General features: G+C 42.9%; 1 protein-coding gene across 2 annotated transcripts; it reads right to left on the bottom strand.

Annotated features, from left to right (window-relative positions):
- Positions 1 to 1,302: 1,302 nt before the first annotated feature.
- On the bottom strand, positions 1,303 to 13,104 carry LIMD2 (LIM domain containing 2). 2 transcript variants are annotated; one of them, XM_077460203.1, is made up of 4 exons: positions 13,013 to 13,104; positions 8,460 to 8,504; positions 6,349 to 6,488; positions 1,303 to 2,451 (listed from the first exon to the last, which is right to left on the bottom strand). In XM_077460203.1, exons 1-4 carry the CDS (start codon positions 13,052 to 13,054, stop codon positions 2,289 to 2,291), a joined length of 390 nt encoding a protein of 129 aa, XP_077316329.1. In that variant the 5' UTR covers positions 13,055 to 13,104; the 3' UTR covers positions 1,303 to 2,288. The 2 variants fall into 2 exon arrangements, with proteins under 2 accessions (XP_077316329.1, XP_077316327.1); XM_077460201.1 differs by lacking the exon at positions 13,013 to 13,104 and adding an exon at positions 12,629 to 12,691.
- Between the last annotated feature and the right edge of the window lie 771 nt (positions 13,105 to 13,875).

Genomic DNA, 13,875 nt, shown 5'->3' with positions numbered 1-13,875 from the left:
CCCCCTTGTTCCATTTTTTTTTTTCCGGTGTTAAAGTAGTTAAGATGTGTATTTATTATATATGTAAGTTGGGAACTTGTTTAAATATGTGTAATGTTCTACAAAAACTTGAAATAAAATCAGAATTGAGAGAAAGAAAGAGAGAAAATGTTATTAGGAGCGCATGTGATCAGTCACATGGATAAAAAACAAAAAAACAAACACTCAAAGCATCCCTCTGGTTCATCACTAAGACCCCTTTCACACTGAGGTGTTTTTCAGGCGCTAAAGGGCTAAAAACAAAGCCTGAAAAATGCCTCCCCTGCAGCCCCAGGTGGTGCGCTTGCAGGACGTTAGAAAAAGTCCTGCAAGCAGCATCTTTGGAGCGGTGTATATACCACTCCTCCACCGCCCCTGCCCATTGAAATTAAGGCACTTTTCGGGTGCATTTAACTCTTCTTCGGCCGCTAGCAGTGGTTAAAAGCGCCAAAAAAAGTGTAGCTGCTGACTTTTAATAAACAGCCACTCACCTGTCCCACGGTCCAGCGATGTACTCACCACAGCCACGTTCTCCCCGTGTCCTCCCTCTGCAGCACTGGCATCTCTACTATGGGTACCCCACTGTCCCAGCTTCCGGCTTCACAGCCGCATGTCCGAGCAGCGCTGCGGGCTTTGATAGACCCCAAAGTTTTCTAGGACCTGTCGTGTCTCAGAAGACTTCAGGAAAGAGAGCTTCTGCTTTCAGTAGCCCTCCTCCTCCCCAAAAGCTCACTTCACAAACAGGAGACCGGGAGGGAGGCCTTAAAGTGGAATTCCAACTTTTGGGTGGAACTCTGCTTTAGGAGATGTCCAATATTTTGTTAATGTCATTGATCAACTTGGGTACAACGAGCCTGTCGGATTTTACATACGATTTAACATGCTATTATAGCTACTAGCACAAATTACAGTGTTCTCCCATCAAGGGATGACTTCGCGGGAGGAATTCAGGTTGATAGCCGAGAAAAGACGTAGAAGACAAAAGATGTACAAAAGTCTGTGCACTGACTGCGATCTGGCTGTTTCTTCTCCCTGAAATCAATTCGGAGCGTTCAGGTAGAAAAAACAGCCAAATCTGACTGTGTTGATGAGGGAATCTAGCGATTTTCTATGGCCAGCTTTAGCTTGTCACTGCGTCTGGGATCATAAACACAGTTTTTATTAGCATTAAATCAAACATCTACTTGAAGCCCAACTCCAGCATATTAGCAACTCCCTCTCCTCATCGGTTTCCCCCATTAGTAAACGCATGACAATGTACAAACACACAAGACAGGTGGGAAGCAATTTTTCCTAGAGAGACTTTATTTTACAATCAAGGCTCACAGAGAAGATTCATTTATTTAAAAACAGTCTGTAAACAAAACCCCAAACCAGTGCAGAGTATGGATGCCCCTTTCATCAGCACAGAGGGTGCTGCGAAAGAAGATCAGGAATGTTTCAGTCTCCCTTATCCAATACCAAGGGAGGAAGGGGTAAGGGTATTTCCCTTTTTTTTTTTTGGAGGGGGGGGGATATGCTGGAGGGAGGTGGGTGATGGAGAATGCCAATTTGAATGATGGTTAGGCCAGTTTGGCCATGTGCTAGCTTTATATTTGAATGCACAGAAGAGATGAGTATGTCCCCTGAGGTCATAGAGCAGAAAGCGGGAGAAGACAGCTGTCTGGTTCAATTTGCATTATCCCTGTAAGAACAAAATGGCTACCGTCCCGCTTCCTCCCATTACTGCACCTTTTGGTCTATTCTGAGGAATAAAATCACAGAGTTGCAGTAACTACATAGCCTACATCACTGCCAATCCTGCCTTTCTGGACCTCACAAAACAAAGGCAGCAGAAGTAACCACCCATTGTTTCAAGGTGCCCGAACAATCGCTCAACTTGGCAGCTGCGGCTAATGTCAACACTGCAAACCAGGCTGCCCCTATCGCCCACCGCCCTCCAGCCACATTCAAGAGGCCACATGGGTCCAATACAGCTCCATCATGGAATGTCAGACTTAAAACTTTCTCTCTACATAAAAGTGTATGGACCTGTCATTGTCAAAAGAAAAACTGGTCACTTTGAGGTCTTCAAGGCCCAGGTGGCATCTGATGTTTACAGTTAAGCTCTCCCACCACCAGGAGGCGATAACTGCATAAGCTACATCCTAATAAAAGAAAGTGCCTTTATCTGCATTAAAAACTCACACGGAGGCACAGGATAGCTCCTACCCCAGGTGCATTGTGGGTGAGGAACAAAAGAGCCAGGTGAGTTGCAGGTCTATAGGCCATCAAGGAGCTTTGTCACCAGGAGCATCTTGTTCCTTGTGAGTCCAGAGATCCTTGTGAGGTCGGCGTCCAAACCCTTCGTCGTAGTTTCCTTTGCTCTTGAAGAGTTGCTGGAAGTGAGGCTTGCAGTAAAATTCGCCATGGAGGGCAGCGTAGGAGCCGAGGCTGAAGGAAGAGAAGCACCAGTAAGTTAAACTATGTCCAGATGTTTACATTCATTATGTACTGTGTAAAAGGGGCAGTGCCTTCTTATTTTTTGACGCATGTGTATGTGAGCTTCCTAAGGTATCACCGGATCAAATTAAAAATTGAAAATAAATAAAAAGCCACCCTATAAAAAAATAAAAAATAAATAAAAAAAAAAAAAAAAACCTACGACTCCAATGTTTCTCTCAATAAACTAGGCTAGGTGAAGAATCTTCGACACACGCAGAAGTGCTGAAGATTCTTTGCCTGGTTGAGCTGTGCTGGTGATTATTGCATCTCGTATCAAGTAAAAATAAGGTTTTATAGCTTCTAACTGTACACCAGGGCAGCCATATTAGTTTATTAGATTATGCAGGCTGTGCTTCCGGATTAGCAACACATCACAGAGATGATGCTCCTCACTCTGTGGGCGAGACCCAGCTGAATACAACGGGCTCTTTAGAAGAACGATCTCCGAAAACCTGTACTGAGAGGATATGGAATCTTCCAGTGCTGGCCTCGCCTAAAAATGCTAGGCACCTGGTTTTCATGCTAATCCACTATCCTCTGTATATTCCAAGTCGCTCATTGGGATAATTTAGGCAGACTTGAAACGTCAGAAAATTTTAAATAATACCCATCTTCACACCACTTCTAGATCAGCAGCTAGAGTACTGAAGCCAGAGGGTCCCTATTCTAAAAAGTGAAAGTAAAGGAGCGCCCGGTATTCAGTAAATGCAGGTTCTATTTCTAGTTTCAGCAATAAAATGAGGCCAATGCGTTTTGGGGGACTAAGGACTCCTCCATCAGGGCTGCTAATAAAAGTTGTTAAAAAATGGTCTTGTTGGGGGGTGCCTTTGGCAAATACATTGGACGGATAGATGTCCAAGCGTTGACTGTGTGTACAGAGGCCTCTTTCCAAGCAAACGTGGAGTTGACCACAAGGCTGTAACCCAAGGTAGCAGCCCATGCCACAATAGGGCTCGCCACTACCTTTTCCTCCAACCGGGCATGAACCTCAGGAAACTAACTTTTCCCATCTGCCCACACAATCTACAGCAGTGACTGATCGAGTCAGTCCAGCGCGATCTACACCTCCTCTCCAAAGTATTCTCAAAAGGAGAGCTCAGCCATTGTAGCCCCCATGTTCCTAGTAGGAAGTTGTACTTCCTACTTGCAGAGCAGCACAGCTCCTACTTCACTTCAGGAATGAGCTTGGGTGTCTTTGGGTTCCTAGTCCCAACCCACCTGCCCGATTCCCCCAGGAAGGAGACACTGCATACTGCTAATCACAGGCAGTGAGACATTTCCCAGTCCGCAGCTGCACAGACCAGGAAATGTCTCACTGCCTGTGATTGGCTGTGCGCAGTGTCAGCTTCCTGGTGGGCTCAGGCAGGTGGGTTGGAACTAGGAACCCAAACACGCCCAAGCCCATCTCTACTTCACTGCATGTGCGTGGGTGCAGATCTGTCAATATAGTTCTAATTACAGCATATCTAGACCCCAAAACAAAGACGTAACATATAGAAGCTTACCAGTCCATAGAAGTAGTGGCTGCAATCGTTTTCTTTTTTTCAAGCTAAAAACATTTTTAGCAAGTACAGAAAATACCTGTTGATCTTGCCAGAAATGCCTTGTCATGTCGCTTCCTGTGAGCTGAGAAGAAGCACAAACATTCTTATGGTTTTAGTGTAAACTACCAGTCCCACCTATCAACTATGTAATGAGATGAATAAAAAGGCAGACAAGTTTGACGTCCAGACTGTGATAAAAACACAGTAGAGAGATGAGTGTAGACCCAAAGAAGTATATAATTCGCAGGATCACTAGGCGAAAAAAAAAGATAAAGGCCTGAAAAAAAAGAAAAGAAAAATAAGGCAGCTACCACATCTAAGGACTGGCAAACTGTAATATTTAATTTTCCTTGTGTTGGGGTTTAGATATGCTTTAAATATTGCATACTATGATTGCACCATGTATATCAACTAAAAGGCGTGCTTACTAATCCCGGTATGAAATACGACCATTAAAATTATGGCAACGTAAACAAAAATAACCATGATAAAAATTAAAGGATCAGTCCACCCAAAAGTGATTTTTTAAATTTCATTTAGCTTTAAAGTTAGCTTGCACACTTGTCAGATCACACAGCGACAGGCATAACCACATACAAGTAACGTCTTAAATTTTTTTATATTATATATATATATATATATATATATATATATATATTATATATATCTCAGCTAATGTAAGCAGAAGCAGTCCTTCATGTTTTATGAGAAGTATCTGTAGAGAATTTAAGAAAGGAACACGTTATAAGGTTACAAAGCAGATCACCTACAATATCTTATGTAAAGTACAATAGCAACGTCAACAAAACATTCACTGTATACGATATAAACAGATGAAGCATAAAAGTTGTGCCATTGGAGGAACGCCATATGCGATTTTTTTTTAGCCAGTTTAATATAATGTGGAAGTAGGCATGCCATAGCTGTTCTTGGAGAACATCAACTCTGGAGTAAGGAATTACATTAGCATTTGTCTCAAGGGATCGAGATAAATTTGAAAATGTAAGTATGAGGTCATGAATTCTGGCCGTAAGTTCCTCACACCTCCAGGATGCTATTAATTAAATTAGAGTGGGGACACACTCCGATCTCCATCTCAGAAGAGTCTGACATCTAGCACTTAGGAGTATGATTTCATAGTTCCCTTATAGACTGTGAGAGCAAAAGAATATCAAAGCACACCATGGATCTCCAAAGCTTCAAATCAGTGAACACATCGTCACAGTAGAAGCAACGTTTCGGATCCTCATCGTAGGGCCCCTTCATCACATGCCTGATTAAAGCTTTGAACTATTTTTGGAGATCCGTGGTGTGCTGGTGACATTCTTTCACTTTGATTGTCTTCGGTTCCAGCCAACAGTCGCTGCACTTTACAAACACAGCCATCTCTTCAGGAAGGTGTGCATTAGGAATATGCTGGACACCATATAGACTGTGTCACATTCTGGAAGGGGATACCCAGGAGGAAATGTATTAGATTCAATGGGAGATCAACCCTTATAACTTGGTTTAACTGATGGGAAACCATTATCCAAAATGGGACAATCCACGGGCAAGTCCAAAAGATATTGCCTTGGCATTTCCAACATCTATTTGGGATTACAGGTTATACAAAGAGCCAGGGTTCTGTACATCATCATCATTTTGTATTGGGTTTCTTTTATGTGCAAATAGATCATTTTCTTCCCAACTGGTGGCACTTGTATAAAAAAAAAAAAAAAAACATCTATATGTGTGCTTTTGACCATGGCATGAGGAACAGGTTGTTAAATTAGTATGTTTGGCCAACTGTTGGGTAGGGGGTTATTTGTTGGTTTCGTCCTTGAGCTTCTTACATGTCTCTGATATGCCAACAAGATCTTGCTGCTGTTATTGCCAACTTTGCTCCTGTCCACCTGGAAGTTTTGGGTGTCTACGACCAACTTTGCGTTTCACCTCATCCAGCATTGAGAGTGAGAACCCTTCATAATGGCTGTGGCAGATATGCAGACCCAGAAACTCTCATTAAGAAATGTATTTTCCTCATGCTCTATAGCAGTGATGGCAAACCTTGGCACCCCAGATGTTTTGGAACTACATTTCCCATGATGCTCATTGCACTCTGCAGTGTTGTTGAGCATCATGGGAAATGTAGTTCCAAAACATCTGGGGTGCCAAGGTTTACAATCACTGCTCTATAGAGTTTTTTTTTGTTTTGTTTTACTTCCTCTAGATCAGTTGTGGATATACTGTAAGTTTTTCTGTATGTGAAGGTTTTCTAGTGTTGTCATCAATATGTGACCTGGGCTAACCTTACACCTACCTCAGTTTGGTGCTACAGTGCTTACAGCAGAAGCATCTGTTGTGGAAAATGTGCTTGTCGGCAACCAGTCTCTCCATTGGGTACACAGTCGTCTGACAGGATGAGCAGAGTTCTTTAGCGGCAGGCTTCATACTGAAGGACTGTGGAGAAAAAATTGAACATTAGAGGCACCTGTGTGTTATGTGTGCAATATACTGTAGATCAGTCATTATACCAGGACTATACCTTCAAAGTTTTATCCGATTGGACGAGGTGAAGATTGTGATGTCGATGCCCCACCTCTACACCTCCCCAATCAGAAGTTTGCACATGTTCAGTAAATGCAAAGCATTCTCAGAATGGCACCTCTGCTGAGTGAGTAAGCGAACGCCTGTGTTCAGCAGGCAGCTGCTTGGCACAGGACTCAGAAGCTAGTGGAGATCACTGGAGTAGTGGTGCCTACAGGGGCGGACTGACCATTGGGGCACTGCCCGAGGGCCCCGTGCCACTAGGGGACCCCATCAAGGTTGCCAGCCTCAGTAAAACCATGGAAAGTATGTAAAAATCTGTGGTTTTTTTACATCTGTCTCCGAAATGTCCCTTACCGACATCCTTTTGGTCTAAAAATCCAGAGATTATAGCTGCCCCACCTCTCCAGTACCTTCTCAGCCAATAGAAACATGTCTGTGTATACTGTGTGATTGTATACTGTGTGTGTTTGTGTATACTGTGTGGCCCCATAATGTCTGATTGCCTAGGGGCCCCATAATCTCCTATTGCCTGGGGCCCCATGAGTTGTCAGTCCGCCCCTGGGTGTCTATTATAGTGACTCCCAGCTTCCAGGGGGATCTCACAGGTATGGTATATACAGTAGCTACCTTTGTCTAAACTGGAACAATGTAACTACGTAAAAATTGCCAACCTAAACTTCAGATTTAAAGTTTTCCCTTTACCAAAGACAAACATGGATGGGGAAGGGTAGACATGTGCACAACATCAACGGAAATGTTTCTTTATGTTTCCGTTGAATCGTAACAATTCGTAATTTTGTAAGACGGGAGGTTTTATATTCTGACTCGTTCGTATTTTCGTAATAGATATTTTTCGTTGATATGTAATGATTCGTAATTCCATCAGTCTAACGATTCGTAATTTCGTAAGACGCAAGGTTTCATATTCGGACTCGTTCGTATTTTCGTAATAGTTATATTTTCATTGATACGAAAGGATTAGTAATTCCGTTTAATTTTCTTTGATTTGAAATTCGTAATTTTGTTTGATCATTTTCGTTTATTTGGTACATTACTAATAATTTAGTAATGGCTACTTTTGTGAGATTGCCTTTTTCGTTGATTTCGTACTTTCGTAGGAAATAAAGAATAATCCTATGCTTGCTTTTCTCATAAATCCTGTACTTACTCCATTCCACTCCCTCAGTCAGGAGACCCGACTCCTTTTCAACTGAATCTAAAAAGATTCAGGAATGCAGTGCGACTCCGACACAAAAGGGATAAGCCGATTGGCTAAAGATATTAGGCGAGATACATCACTCACTAATACACTGCCCATTCCAAAGAACGATTTGAAAACACAAACTTACTAAATTACGAACGTACATATTAAGATACACTTACACTGTCCATTCAAAAGAACGATTCGAGAACACGAACAAAAATTACGGACGAAGAAACGGAATTACAAACTCGCGAATAAAAATACGAACATATGGAATTACGAACAAAGGATTGAAAAATACGAAATGTAAATCATCGGTTATAGATGTAAATTTTCTTTTACTGTTTCGTATTTTTGTAAGGTTGTCCCTTCGTAAGTTCGTGTTTTCGCATGTTCATTATTTTGCTTATTTGTAATTTTCCTATTTTGGTTCTTTCATCTATTAGTATTCATACATTCGGATCAATTCGAACAAATTAGTACGAAAATCTATTCATTACGAACCGAATCGCACATGTCTAGAGAAGGGGCTTGCAGGTCTCATTATTCCCTAAGGGCAATTACTTGTAATTAGTGTATTAGTTCTAGACATTCCCTGTAGTGTATCACAGATTTCATTTTTTTGCTAAATGAGAATAAATACAGAAAAGGAACAAAAGAGGAATGTGTGTGCTCACCTTTGACCTCTGAACCACACTTGCTGCCGGACTACAGGCAGAATCCTGAAAGAGGAACAAAGCTTAGTTAGATAACAAGTATTGTACAGGTTTCCTGTTTCCAGGCTCTGGAAGGAATCTCTCTGTTACAGTCCGCCATTTAGAATTTTGCATGTCAGCTGTGGTGCTGAGGACCTGGAAAGCATTTGCCAAAGTTCCTCTTAGCTGGGATGTGATCACATGACTAGAGGCACGAAACAGCAAACCTTTTGTACTTTCTAAGGTACATACTGTTCTTTATTTGGGGAAAAAACAATATTGTCCCCCTGAACTTAAAGGAAGCTGTTAACGCTTTATGTGGTGGCTGCCTTACTTTTCTTTTTTTTTTTTTTTTTTTTGACATTTTTTCCTCCAACATTCACATGATGATCCCACTAATAACACACTTCTCCTCTTAGGGTGGCTACACTCAGTCCTCTACTGTATCTATGGGTCAATGTAGTCACCTTTAAAACAGCAACACTCTCACCCTCTAAAAAGGGTAGTGTTAGATGATCTTCTAGATTTAGATCAGCCATTCTCAACCAGGGTTCCGTGGAACCCTGGGGTTCCTTGAGCTGTGGCTGATTTACCTCCCGTTTGATGGTGCCTACATAGTTCTGAGCCAATGCTATGACACTAATGATCTTTATAGCTCTCTGTAAGGGGGCCATTCTTACCACCACTGTAAAAAAGGGCATTCTTATCACTGAACACCAAAGTAAGGGGCATTGTTCCCACTGACTCCTAATGAATGGGTTTTATCAGGGGTTCCTCGAGACCTGAAAGTTATTTTAAGGGTTCCCCTGGGGTAAAAAGGTTGAGAAAGTCACTTATGTAAATCTAAATCAGCCTAACTCCAGCTAACACTTTAATGCCTCAAACTTGCCTCCCTTTGTTGGCCATACACACGCAATGTTCAACTAATTTTAACTAGCATTCACTTCTTCATATGATCGAAAGTAATTGCAGGACAAGCAAACTAGGTAATAGTAGGTTTCCTGGGCCACCTCTTCACTCTGTGGTTCCTTAAAAAAAAAAAAAAAAAGGAAGAAGAAGAAGAAGAGGAAGAAGAGGAAGAAGAGGAAGAAGAGGAAGAAGAGGAAGAAGAGGAAGAAGAGGAAGAAGAGGAAGAAGAGGACCCATGGAGCAATCTGGTAAAAAAAAAAAAAAAAATCTCAATTTCCATGTTTGGCTGGGGGTTGCATGTGGTCATCATCCAAAAACAGTGAATTATTCATGTTATTCCCAAAGATTTCTATGTGTATGGCCAACTTTAAAGCTAACCTATTCCTAACTCTAATTAAAGCAACAGCCACCTTTATTTTTTTTGCAAAAGATGATGAAGAATATTTACCATTCTGATTGGCGGTAAATCCTAATTTTAATCTTTTGAAGGGCTACAATGACTGAAGAATCTTGTGCATCCAACAGCCTTGGGTACACTGTATTATCAAAAGTATTGGGACACCTGCCTTTACAGGCACATGACCTTTAATGGCATCCCAGTCTAAAGCCCCATACACACATACATCAGATTTTCTGCAGATTTGTTTTCCTTCAGATTTACCAAAACCATATAATATGAGATCAAAGCTTAGGAGTTTCAATTTGTATGCAATCAGGCAGGCCCTCGCACTACACGGTTTTGGTAAACCTGTAGGAAAAACGATTGTGTGTATGGGGCTTTAGTCCGTAGGGTTCAATAGTGAGAGAGGCTGATATTGCTCACCTGCCAATTCTGGGAATATGGGATATCTGGGCCCCCTCCATGCTCTGTGGTTCCTTCCACCATCTCGTCAGAATACAGTAGTGCTGTAGTGCTCGAACCACAGCATGTACCCAGGGTCCAAGAATTCCCCTTACACTATTGACACACCTGCCGTTATACACACATACACACACAAACACACAAACTTTAATGGCATCCCAGTCTTAGTCCGCAGGGTTCAATATTGAGTTGGCCCACCCTTTGCATCTATAACAGCTTCAACTCCTCTGGAAAAGGCTGTCCACAAGGTTTAGGAGTGTGTCTATGGGAATGTTTGACCATTCTTCCAGAAGCGCATTTGTGAGGCCCGGCACTGATGTTGGACAAGAAGGTCTGGTTCACAGTCTCCACTCCAATTCATCCCAAAGGTGTTCTATCAGGATGCGGTCAGGACTCTGTGTTGGCAAGTCAAGTTCCACCACCCCAAATTTGCTCATCCATGTCTTTATAGATCTTGCTTTTTACACTTGTGCGCAGTTATTTTGGAACAGGAAGGGGCCATCCCTAAACTGTTCCCACAAAGCTGGGAGCATGAAATTGTCCAAAATGTCTTGGTATGCTGACACCTTCACTGGAACTAAGGGGCAAAGCCCAACCCCTGAAAAACAACGACACACCATAATCCCCCCTCCACCAAATGATTTGGATGAGTGCACAAATCAAGGTCCATAAAGAAATGGATGAGCGAGTTTGGGGTGGAGGAACTTGACTGGCCGGCGCGGAGTCCTGACCTCAATCTGATAGAACACACTTGAGATGATTCAGAGCAGAGACTGTGAGCTAGTCCTTGCCCAATAGTGCCTGACCTCACAAACCTGCTTCTGGAAGAATGGTCAGATATTTCCATAGACACACTCAAAACCTTGTGGACAGCCTTCCCAGAATAGTTGTAGCTGTAATAGCTGCAAAGGGTGGGCCAACTCAATATTGAAAACCTACGGACTAAGACTGGGATGCCATTAAAGTGTGTGTGTTAGTGTTAAGGCAGGTGTCCCAATACTTTCGACAATAGTGGGGAATACTTGGCCCTGGATACATGCTGTGGTTCTAGCAATGGGACCCCTACGGCACTACTGTATTCTGACGAGATGGTGGAAGGAACCACAGAGCACATAGGGGGCCCAGATATCCCATATTCCCAGAATTGGCAAGTGGGCAAGATCTCTCACTAGGGTTCCTCCAAATGTTACTAGGGGGTTCTTTGAGCAATGAGCAGTTTCTGGGTCTCAGATGTGTAAACACTGAAACAAATGAGCTTTTGAACCATCTGTAAGATAGCCATTCTTCCCACTGACCACAAAGCTAATGTACCATGAGCAGTAGATATTGTAATTTCTGCAGGGGTCCCCGAGACCTAAAAGTTATTTCAAGGGATCCTCCATGTTAAGGTTGAGAAAGGCTGCACAGGACTCTAAGAGCTTTGGCTCTTCAAGACAGCAATTCAGCAGCTGCTGGACAGAGAAGTATATTTGATCTTCCTTTGTGGGAGAAAACTGCTCACATGAGTTACTTTAATTACTAGCAGATACAGTAATTGTGCAGCATATGGCACGATTGACCAATCACAGTGGTACATTTTGCCATTTGTCTATATGTTGAGGTCACGGTGGGGGGTAAGCAAATGCCGATCAGACCAATCATTATTGTAGAACAACATTTAATTGTGTTACGGCCAGATTTGCCTTCTATATGTCTAAGCCCTTGTACACACGGACGGGGATTCCGACGGAATGTTTCCTATCGGACCGTTTTGTCGGATATTCCGACTGTGTGTGTGGTCTGCATCGGACTGTTTCCATCGGAATATCCGACGGACCAAGTTTTCCAACTTGCCTGTAAAATTTTCCGACAAAATGCTCCTATTGGACATACTCCGATCATGTGTAGCCTACTCCAATGGACAAAGTGCCACGCATGCTCAGATCAAATTCCTAGACCAAAGCTATTGGCTACTAGCCTGAACATAGTCCCGTCGTAACGAAATAACGTCATCACGTTATGAACAATCAGATTTTACGACAACTTAGTCTGACCGTGTGTATGCAACATCACTTCTGGACCTCTTCCGGAATGAATCCGTCGGAATTACTCCGACGGATTTGGTTGTCGGAATCTCCGACCGTGTGTACAAGGGCTAACCCTTCAGTACGGTGCCTTGCTTGCATTCACCAACTCCCTATGGCTGGAGTAGTCATAGAGCAGTCTGGGGGCCATTGTTTGTTTTTTAAGGTAGCTGCAGACGTTGTAGATGGGACATGTAGCTTACAAGCATGCAAGGAATTTCTTTTTTTCCTAGACACCCTCCCTTTAAAAGTGGGCCGGTCATGTGAGAAAGATGGAAACAGATACTGTTTTGCTTATATACTGTACTTTGCATTACCTGTCCAGCAATTAATATGCAAACTGAAGTTTCTCCAACTTTCCTCATGGTCACACTGGTTAAGATCGATGACTCAGAAGGTATTAAGCCAGGGAACTAGCATTTTCCGAAGGAGCAGTCAACCCACATATATTTTAATACAAGTTTCCTTTAACTCCGTTCCTTTCTGCTCATAACTAATGTATTCACTGGCCAAGGCCTGTCTGTGACATCTGCCGTACATGACGTATTTTCTCTGATGTGTAAACTTTACATTACCATAAGAGTCCATAAAAACAGTGACAGAACAGTGCGGTCATTGTGAGCTGCATTTTCCAGGATTCGGAATTTCCACTTAGCCACAAAAAGACATCTACAGAGCCTTAGTCACTGAGCTGAACTTACATGGCCTGAGGCAGTCGTGGTTGGAATTTTAGCTTGAAACATCTCTAGCTGGATGGCTGTTCCTGGGTGGTTCAGGTTTATTTTATTCTCATCTGTAAAGAGAAGAGAGGAAGGATTTGAATGTAGCCAACACCTGAAGACGACACACTGCACCAATATGAGACGACAATCCATCACTCCAGCCTGAGAGAAAACCAAGACAAGAGTCGAGAGAAGCCACACTTCGCCAATATAAGACCACAACCCATCACTCCGGCCCGAGAGAAAACCAAGACAAGAGTCGAGAGAAGCCACACTACGCCAATATAAGACCACAACCCATCACTCCGGCCTGAGAGAAAACCAAAGAGAAGAGTCGAGAGAAGCCACACTACACCAATATAAGACCACAACCCATCACTCCGGCCTGAGAGAAAACCAAAGAGAAGAGTCGAGAGGAGCCACACTACACCAATATAAGACCACAACCCATCACTCCGGCCTGAGAGAAAACCAAAGAGAAGAGTCGAGAGGAGCCACACTACACCAATATAAGACCACAACCCATCACTCCGGCCTGAGAGAACCAAAGAGAAGAGTCGAGAGAAGCCACACTACACCAATATAAGACCACAACCCATCACTCCGGCCAGAGAGAGAGAAGCCACACTACACCAATATAAGACCACAACCCATCACTCCGGCCAGAGAGAGAAGCCACACTACACCAATATAAGACCACAAACCATCACTCCGGCCAGAGAGAGAGAAGCCACACTACACCAGTATAAGGACTGCACCATAATAAGACCACAACCCATCACTCCACCTTGATAGAGAGAACCAAGAAAAAAGACAAGCGAGAACCGCACTACACCAATGTA

This window comes from Lithobates pipiens, unplaced genomic scaffold (assembly GCF_037356315.1).
Source record: "Lithobates pipiens isolate NorthernLeopardFrog02 unplaced genomic scaffold, aLitPip1_a1.2 Scaffold_28, whole genome shotgun sequence".
Classification (NCBI taxonomy): Eukaryota; Metazoa; Chordata; class Amphibia; order Anura; family Ranidae; genus Lithobates; species Lithobates pipiens.
This window is presented reverse-complemented; position numbering and strand designations above follow the sequence as displayed.